At 37.4% G+C, this 10,046-nt stretch overlaps 1 protein-coding gene across 1 annotated transcript in view; it reads left to right on the top strand.

Moving 5' to 3' along the window:
* sema4gb (sema domain, immunoglobulin domain (Ig), transmembrane domain (TM) and short cytoplasmic domain, (semaphorin) 4Gb) overlaps positions 1 to 10,046 on the top strand; it is a 30,572-nt gene that overhangs the window by 13,286 nt on the left and 7,240 nt on the right. The window contains exons 3-9 of the mRNA XM_016251080.1: positions 4,136 to 4,287; positions 4,385 to 4,447; positions 6,345 to 6,443; positions 6,563 to 6,653; positions 6,755 to 6,868; positions 7,199 to 7,353; positions 9,604 to 9,779. Coding sequence (XP_016106566.1) covers positions 4,136 to 4,287; positions 4,385 to 4,447; positions 6,345 to 6,443; positions 6,563 to 6,653; positions 6,755 to 6,868; positions 7,199 to 7,353; positions 9,604 to 9,779 — 850 coding nt within the window. The remainder of the gene's footprint in view (positions 1 to 4,135; positions 4,288 to 4,384; positions 4,448 to 6,344; positions 6,444 to 6,562; positions 6,654 to 6,754; positions 6,869 to 7,198; positions 7,354 to 9,603; positions 9,780 to 10,046) is intronic.

The following is a 10,046-nucleotide window of genomic DNA, read 5'->3' as shown; positions in this document are numbered from 1 at the left end:
TGTGTGTGTGTGTGTGTGTGTATGAGTGGCTGTGTGTGTACATGGTCCAAGGACACACAATGTGCTTTGAGCTCAAAGGCTTTTGTGTGATCTCTCAGTTTATCGTCAGCTCTGCACTCATCACTGTGTGTGTTACAGTCACTATCTTTCTCTATCTACACAATGAGACACAAAGATTAACAACACACACAGAATGTCGTCACTTTGCCTGAGGTCTTGAATCATGTTTGCATAACTTAATATTTTCTTTCCTGTTATGAGTAATTTTAGCCACTGGCTGTCCCACGTGCACAGCAACCCGTAGGTCTGTTCCGACCTTTCTTTGATTGACAGTTTAGAGCCTCGTGGCCTTGACTTTTTGGTTTATACTGTCATTAATTTTCATGCTAGCTCAAACACTAGACCAGTACTGCTGGTTTTGCTCTTTTAAAAGCTACTAGTGTTAATATTTGTAAAATATTTCTGTCAGAGTTCATAATGTCTATCTTTATGCAATGTAGTATAAATAACCAGTCTGTAGCTATACTAATTTAAGTCTCAGTTGCTGTATGTCTGTATGTGTTTGAAATAAAAACAAAAAAAAACACGGCTCATCTGAATAATTTGTTTGGTAAGCAGACTATTTGATTTACTGATTTACCAAAAAAAGAACCATCTAACAAAAGTAATATGTTTTGGAATCGGACTACAGTGGTTGTGCTGTATGTCGTTCAGAAATTGGACTACACACACTACGTTTTTGATTCACTAAAAAGAACTGATTCGGTCAATAATTGGACTACACTGGTTGCACTGTATGTTATTGATTCACCAAAAAGAACAGACTCAGTCAATAATTGGACTACACTGGTTGCATTGTATGTTTTTGATTCACCAAAAAGAACAGACTCAGTCAATAATTGGACTACACTGGTTGCATTGTATGTTTTTGATTCACCAAAAAGAACAGACTCAGTCAATAATTGGACTACACTGGTTGCATTGTATGTTTTTGATTCACCAAAAAGAACAGACTCAGTCAATAATTGGACTACACTGGTTGCACTGTATGTTTTTGATTCACCAAAAAGAACAGACTCAGTCAGAAATTGAACTACACTGGTTGCACTGTATGTTTTTGATTCACCAAAAAGAACAGACTCAGTCAATAATTGGACTACACTGGTTGCACTATGTTTTTGATTCACCAAAAAGAACAGACTCAGTTAGAAATGGGACTACACTGTTTGCACTGTATGTTTTTGATTCACCAAAAAGAACAGACTCAGTCAGAAATTGGACTACACTGGTTGCACTATGTTTTTGACAGCGGCGAGGGATGTCTGGCAGCGTGTCCCCCCTTCCTCCCGGGTTTCGGCACCAATGTAACAATGTTTGTAGGTCGGGAAGAAGGAGGGGGGAACCGGTGAACATTTAAATAAAACTTTAATAATAAAATAAACACAAAATAGCGCGACAGCCCCTCACGAACGACTGTCGTGCACAAACGAAACCAAAACACAAAATAAAGTCCAGGCCTGGCCTCTCTCGTCTTTCACTGTCGTCACTCCTCCCTTTTATCCTTCCGGAGCTCCTCCGTGAGACTCGAGACCGGTGAGTGGCGCAGGTGTCGCGCATTAGCAATTACTCCACCGGCCTCGCTCCGTTCCCACGGCTCTCAGCCCCGCCCCTCTCGTCACACAACTCCAGAGAGAAAATCAGACTACTACACTGGTTTCTCTATATGCTTTTGGTTCACTAAAAAGAACTGGCTCATATGAGTCATTCGTTTTGCAATTAGACTACACTGGTTGTGCTGTATGCTTTTGGTTCACTAAAAAAAAACGGCTCATAAGAGGCATTCATTTGGGAATAGGAAAACACTGGTTGCTCTGTATCAAAAACTTTAGATATACCAAAAGTGCACTCATGTTATTATGAATGGGAAAAAGTGCAACTGGCAATATGGTGGGAAAAGCGCCGCCTTACAAAAAAAGAGCCAATCAGCTGTTAATTGTCATTGCAGTTGCTGTTAGAGGCTCTGGTTGTCATAGAAACAGTCAGTGTCCTGAGACACGCTTAGGGCTGCACAAGTGCATTCGCTGGACCAACCTAAAATATACATTTTTAATGCTATTTGAGCATAAGAAACAACATTTATGGGACAATTTATGTAAGATTTTGTTGCTAATTTGAAATATTCTTTAAATGTAAGTGTGGCAAGCAGTTTTTGAGATTTCAGGATTTCCCCATTCAAATAAAAGCCTTTCAGAGGTGCTGCAAAAATCAGACTTTCCTTGAAAGGGACTCTGTATGCTTTTGATTCACCAAAAAAGCAGTGTTATTCATTCTGTAATCAGAATACACTGGTCACACTATTTGTTTTGTGTTGATTAGGGATGTAACGATTAACCGCGAGCCGGTTGAAAATCGATTTAAACATGTGACGATTCAAATCGTTTGAGATGCTAAACAAATTGCGATTCAGTTAGGGGTAGGAGTTTATATGAATGTATGTCTGAGGGGAACTTGAACTGTCTTTCGATGGTATTTCTTCTTTTCATTTTACCTCTGTATAATGCATATTAAAGTTCATAAGTGCAGCGCTGCTTTGTTTACAGCGGAAACCAATGAAACGCTTTAAGCTCCACCCACTGGCAGAGAGTGAATCTGCGTCTCATTCAGCTTGTCTGCTGTTTCATGCAGATATTTTTTATGCATAATTACACAAAACTAAAGTCAAATCATTCTGTTTTTGCTTCAAATTTCGAAATTATACAACGTAATTTAGATTAAAAACTGCTCATGTTGCATGTATGCAGCATCTTTGTTTGGATCAAGATTAAAATGCAGTGGTTGCCTCTCATTTTAAATGGAAAGAGCACAGACAAAGCATTAGTTTGTTTATATGAAGAGGTTTCTTTTATTTGTGTTACTTATTTATTTGATTTGGGGCTTATTTTAAAATAAAAAAAAATTAGTTTTGTTATTTACATTTACATTATATTTAAATGTTGTTATTTAGCAGACGGTTTTATCTAAAGTGACTAACAAATGAGGACAATAGAAGCAATCAAAACCAACAAAAGAGCAATAATTTACAAGTGCTATATTAATATATTATTATAGTGTTATATTTCAATTTCACAAAGAAATAAGTGTATTTTGAAGTATTTTGTCCAAGCAATTAATAAAAGGACACATTTAATTTATAATATGTCTAAAATCTCATTTTGTAAAAAAATTAATAAATCGTGAATCGAATCAAATCGTGAATTGAGTGAATCGTTACATCCCTAGTGTTGATGATTTAATAGCGGTGTCTCTCAGAGTATTTTAGTATGCTATTCTGGTGTTCAGTCTTTAAACAATGAAATTTTTGTACTTTGCTCAAAAATATAATGGAAAATATGATGGGGCACACAAATCTCTTTTAAATTCTAGCTGCATATTCTTGCATGCTGGATTTACTGTATATTGTTGCTGAAGCAGACTTTAGCACTGTGTTTGGGGGGGATGGGTGTTTTGAGAGATAAGAGAAGGGCATTTTCGAGGGGTACAATGGTTGATATGGGGCCTAATACTGCCAAGTCTCATCAGCATAGCCCACCCGTCTCTCAGTATGGGGCAGGAAATCTCAGCATGCAGTGTTGTAGATGGGCAATACAAGTCCTTTACCCTTCAGAATGTGCCTGGGTTTACTTTATGCCCTTAATTTGAGGAAGCAGACCACCCAAATGCGTTAATGTCTCAGAAAGATACTTTATGATTGCGCATGAAAACAGGAAGTGTTAAATCCACTACTTTTTACAGCACCTTTTTGCTTTCGCTGACTCTTTTTATTGTGCCAGCATTTCTTTTTTACAGTGAAGTTTGATCTTAGTTTGTGGCAAAGCTATGTCACATTAATGCAATTCATGCCATACCTTCTCATGCTGCTGAATGAAGCTTTATTATTCTGTTTTCATGGTCATCTTTTCTTTGTAGCCATTCAGTTTATTCATAGATTGCTGATAATGATTTAGCTCTCCATCTGTTCATCCCAGTTCAAATGTTTCCAATAATAGACAAAAGAGTGTAGAGCTATGAGTGGGTCTCTATGTTTTGGTCATGTTTGTCCCTGTTTTTCTAACTGGGTCTCTTTCTCCGTTCGCAGGGCTGCTGGGTTGTAATCATTTCCGTGGAGCTGCAGTGAACTACAGTTCTCTGTTACTGGAGGACGGACCAGGGTTGTTGTATGTTGGGGCCAGAGAGGCCATTTACAAGCTGGACACCTCTAACATCTCTGACACCAGTATCTCTCTTTCTGTGAGTTCCACCTTTGTCACAATATTTTTTATATGCTTCATTCCTCTTCTTAATGCAGCTGGGCTGATCATAGTTGTTGTTCATGTCTGTATAACAGCTTGAATGGGCAGCGTCTGCAGAACAGAAGAGGCAGTGCCTGAGCAAAGGAAAGAACAATCAGGTATTGCCATTCTTGATGTGTAGGATATCCTCCCCTAAATCCCACAGCTCAACTCAATGTCAATGTCATGCCAATAGGGTTGGGTGGTACCAAACCCGGTACCAATATGGCACCGGTTCCTATGTAACCGGTATGTACTAGAACTGAATCAGAATGCAGATTTCGGTGCCATGCCTGAGCTATCGATTGAAATATTTGTCCTCTGGTTCTCCGAAACAGACGTAAGAAGCATCATCACCAGCACCACACGTGAAAAATAATTTCCCGATTGAGAAAATGCGCGTGAACTCAAGTCGAAAATCTCTAATAATACAAATCCAACACATCTTTGTAGTAACATGAGTGTCCATGTTGTTTTCACATTCCGACTTAAGCACAACTTGGGAAATGAGAGCATCCGAGGAGCGCGTGAATGCAGTAATTACACTTGCTCTGACGGCAGCAGGTAGCCTTCCGTTAACTAAGCTAAACATGCTTAAATTAAAATGCCTAAAGCTAAACTTCCCTTGTATTCACATTTCTAAACCTGTTGTCCAAAAAAAGAGAACATTATAACCTTTTTACTCCACAACACCAGTCAAATGCTTCCTTTTGTGATCTGCTTCTTGTCACAGAATGAGGCAGAAAATATGTTCCATAGGCTACTTTAAAAATATATATCGATTAGCAATGGATTATAAATATACTTAATTATTATGAAAATACCAGATGGCTTGAATAAAACAGATAAACTATATTGTCGCAGTCAAGTGATTGTTGTCATTGATTTATCAATCAAAAAGTTTATATGCTCTGTTTTTTTTTGTTTTTTTAAAACAGCTATAATAGCAATGCCTTTGTCCATATAAGGGATTTCCTGAGTTTCGCTACTTCTGTGACTGGATATGTGGATTTTCTGTGCAAGGGATCCCTCTGACGTCCAGTATGAATGAAACAGACATCATGTGTTTATAGTGCAAATGGCCAATTCATAATTTTTTGGGGAATTTTTATTTATTTATTTTTTAAATAAGTATCGGTTCAGGCACCGTTTAGGCACCGAAACCGTTTTAAAAGTGTCGATTTGGCACCGGTATAAAAAAACCCCCAAATGATACCCAACCCTACATGCCAATGACTCCCAGGGAACAAGTACTGGTAAAATGTATTTGCCTGAATTCTCTTTAAGCTGCTTTGGATAAATGTTTCTTCCAAATGGATATATAAATGGAAAACCACATCTAAAGCATGAAAAGGTGTACTTTTTTGTGATACATACTGTAGATAACATTCAGGATATGCTGGCTATATTGGATCTGACAGTAATGTCGCACTGGGTACTATTGCTTGGTCTGTTTGTACAGATCGTTTGAGTATTTATGCGTTTTAACCTAAATCACAGCAGCGTCCATCTGTGAAGGACGTAGGCTGTCAAACATACACAACTGTTAGCCAATCATAACAGTGGGCGTTTACTTCCGAATCTACAATTCGCCACCCCTATTCAAATGGAGTATTCCGATGAGGGGGTCAAAACAGGACAGAAAATTATGTTTTTTGATGTCAAAATCTTGATAACATTTTAAGTGGACCTCGAGTAATGTGCAAAATAATAAAAAAAAAGGCAGTTCGTGAGTAAAAAATTTTTTTTTAAATGGTTTTATTTAACTATAAGAACCCAGATTCACACTCTCAAACAATAATAAACATTTTCGAGTATTGGCTATTGGTTTTCTCCACAGACTAAAGTCTGTGTATGGTACTGCATAATGTTTTTTTTTGTTTGTTTTTTTAGAAAATTTAAAGGGGTCAAACACATTTCATTACAGCAAATACACAAAATAATGTTCTTTTTAGCAGCATCATATGACCCCTTTAAGAGTTCTAGAATAATTTCTTCCTTGTTGTTTAATCACAGACTGAATGCTACAATCATGTGCGGTTCCTGGACAGATACAATGACACTCACCTGTACACCTGCGGGACGCATGCCTTCAGACCACGCTGTGCTTACATAGTGAGATGTTTACCTCTCTCATTCTGAACTTCATATTGCAAAGAAATTGTGATCATGAATGATTTATATTCTAGTATAAGATTGAGCATGGTGCTTATAAATCTCCATGTTTTGCTCAGGATGTGGCACGCTTTACCTTTGTGCGTTTTGAGGAAGGAAAGGAGAAATGTCCTTACGACCCTACAAAGGGCTACACTGGATTCATAATAGGTAAATGACTTCATAAGCTTATGAGATTCATAAGCTCATGAGATTCATAAGCTTATTTCTTATGTTTCTTCTAGTGTAACCTATAAGATTTGCTGTTACAGATGGTGAGATGTACTCTGCCTCCCAGTATGAGTTTCGTAACATCTCTGATATACGACGCAACTTTCCCTTCCCCAACTTGCGGATGGACGATTCCCCAACAAGATGGCTGCTGGGTTAGTTGAACATTTTTTGAAAAAGAAGAATGTGAATGTGCCATTTTTTACTCACTGTATCATCTGCCAAGCAAGAATCAAAAAGTAATAGCACACCTGCCTTAGAAAGCATCACTAATAATTCAATACTTTTAGGCAAAATATTTTGATTCAGTTAAAACGTAAGATACAGTATAAGATTAAAAGGAACATAAGATCCCAAAAGAGTCACTATATTTTAATCAATAAACACTGTACTTTGAAACTTCTCAGACACACAATAAGCTCTGTAAGACCCATAATTGGTCCATTGTGGTTCGGGCAGCAGTTAATGCTGTTGTTTTCTCGTAGAGTCAGATTTTGTCGGCTCAGCGTTACTCAGAGAGAGCATCAACAGCTCCATCGGGGATGATGACAAACTCTACTTCTTCTTCACGGAGAGGAACACAGAACCGACAGCTTACTCCAGCCAGACCAAAGTGGCCAGGGTGGCCCGTGTGTGTAAGGTAAAGTTTGGGATATATCTTGAAGAGGAACAGTTATGCTATGTTGATCTGGTGTTCAAATTTGCATTAACAAGACATTTTCGCTCCTAAGTACAATTCAAATAAGCTAAAATTATTCAGAGCTCCGTGACAGCACCAGCCTGACCTCATGTCGCCCCACATTCCTGGAGTTTCTACGGTTTGCCACTGTTGCTGGGCAGATAAAGCCCCACTACCCAAACTATCTCTCTCATTCACTTTCCTTCTCCCACACATGCTCTCCCACCTGCATTACTCTCATCTCATTTAGTTTCTTCATTGTGTTCGGATAAACCACCCAGCATTTTCCCCTCACCGTTATATCTTCATTTATTTCACGCCTGCATTCACTCTGCAGTTAACACTTCATGGCTCTGGGAAGCAGGTCAGGTCCCTTACTGTTTGACTCCAGCTCCAGTCCAAAGTAGGCCACACTACGCACACACACACACACACCTATACGGCCGATTACACACATGTACACATCCATGCTTATAGACTACTGTTCAAAAGTTTGTGGTTATATTTTTAATGTTTTTGAAAGAAGCCTCTTATGTTCACCAAGACTGAATGGTGAAAATTACAGTCAAATTAAGAGTGTTTTAGTAAATAGTTCACAGTCTTTAGGTTAACTAAATAAAATTAATATTAGTTGTGAAAAACTTTGTTAGCATTTTAAATAGATAGGTTAAAAACACTAGTCTCACCCCAATAAACAAAACTTTTGGTGTAAGTTCAATCAAGATGTTAAAGAACAATTTGAAGATATTGTTTTAAATTCGTCCAATTTGTCTTCTAAATGTAGGCAACCCTTACTTACTATACATTAAAAATCTGTTGACTTCCATTGTGTTCAGTGGGTGAGAAATTATTTTAATTAAGCAGGTTCACCAAGGGGAACAGTAATCACCCTTACAGAGATTAGTGCACAAAACAACAATAAAAGTTAATCAAATTACTAATTAAGTACAGCAACAAACTATTAATACTAAGTGTCCCTATAAATCGACATGCTTTGACCCTTAAAAAAATGTAAATAAAAAAGCAAAGCTCAGTAGCAGATGCATGAAGTTTATAGTGCTTAGCCTAATTTCTACTTTGCAGAAGTTACTAGAAAAAAGACACAAAATAAACATTCAAAGAAATATGTGTTTTTCACAATTAAAGTCTAAATAGCAATTATACGTAAGGTACAGTGTTTACACATCATAAATACATTCCATATTAATTAAGAAAATATTTCCTGTCAAATTAACAAAGCATGCCTTGCTGTGATAATGGCAATAATGAGCAGGAGGGAAATGATTATTCTGCCCCAGATGTCTTCCACAGCCTCCATTGTACATTCTTTCTGTTTTTCCTTTTTAATCTGTTTCTCTACATTTCAACTTTGATATAGTTTGTCTAACAGATTGAAAGTAGTTTTTTCTACAGCCAGTATATAGTGTACATTTCTAGAAAAAAAAAGAATGAAATTCTGCCATTTTCAGTGACACAAATATCTGATACTTAGATCATGTGACAACATTGCTAATAACTTTTGTTATGGAGAAACTGCACAAAAGGCTCTATTTCCTTTACTCTTAAATTTGAGCCATCCTCAGTTCTGGTCTTTCTTCTTCTCGCCTGAATGTGAACTGACACCACAATTAGCCTGAAGATCCTCATGTTACTACTAGAGCCTGATGGAGCCTGTTTTTGAGCAGAACGCTGTTAGCATATTTAGGACAGCTTTTTGTGCCCACAACTGTGTCATTTCAAGCTGAATGTTTAATTCAGGAGAGTTTCACATGGCAATGCTTGGTGCATTTGGCTGTGAACTACTCTCAAGGGTATATGTGAATTATGCAAAAAGCCATGGGGTGGCTTGGTAGAAATTCCCCAGATAATATTTTTTTCCCTTCTCAGTATACCTCTGATTTGACAGTTGACAGGGATTGCGGTGTGATGCAAAGCTACATAATCATTATTTATCATTTAAACTCAATTATGTCACATCTCATTAGATTGTAAGATGGGGCTATATTGTGTTTATTATTTGTTAATATTTTTAGAGCTACTTTAGTGTGACTCATGCCCCTGAGGAGTCAGCTTTAAAAGAACTGCAGACTACGCATAATATGTATATCGTGTCATTCCCACTACACTATTGAGTTAATAAAAATGAGCCATAATTTTATATGTAACTTGCTTTGATTGTCATATCAGTTGCTTTTTGTTTGGCATTCACAGGGGGACATTGGAGGGCAGAGGTCTCTTCAGAGGAAGTGGATGTCCTTTCTCAAGGCCAGACTGGTGTGCGCCATTCCTGATTATGAGCTTTATTTCAACGTGCTACGCAGCGTTTTTGTCGTCGAGGGAAGCAGCGTACATGACAGTGTCTTGTATGGTGTTTTTGGACTTGAGTGGTGAGAAAATTCATTAAGATCGGATTGTGAACCTGTAAAAGGCTGTGTACCATTCAGAATTGAGTTGTGAAAGCCTTTTAAATTTCAATTCAGTTCCTGAATTTGAATTATAGTAACAAACAGGATGCAGAATTGTAATTTGAACTAATTTGAATAAATTAAATTGAAATGTAATTTTATCTAGGAAGGCAAGAGATGGATGGATGGATGAATAGATAGATAGATAGATAGATAGATAGATAGATAGATAGATAGATAGATAGATAG

The sequence above is a fragment of the Sinocyclocheilus grahami genome, unplaced genomic scaffold (assembly GCF_001515645.1).
Source record: "Sinocyclocheilus grahami isolate Dianchi unplaced genomic scaffold, SAMN03320097.WGS_v1.1 scaffold1027.1, whole genome shotgun sequence".
Classification (NCBI taxonomy): Eukaryota; Metazoa; Chordata; class Actinopteri; order Cypriniformes; family Cyprinidae; genus Sinocyclocheilus; species Sinocyclocheilus grahami.
This window is presented reverse-complemented; position numbering and strand designations above follow the sequence as displayed.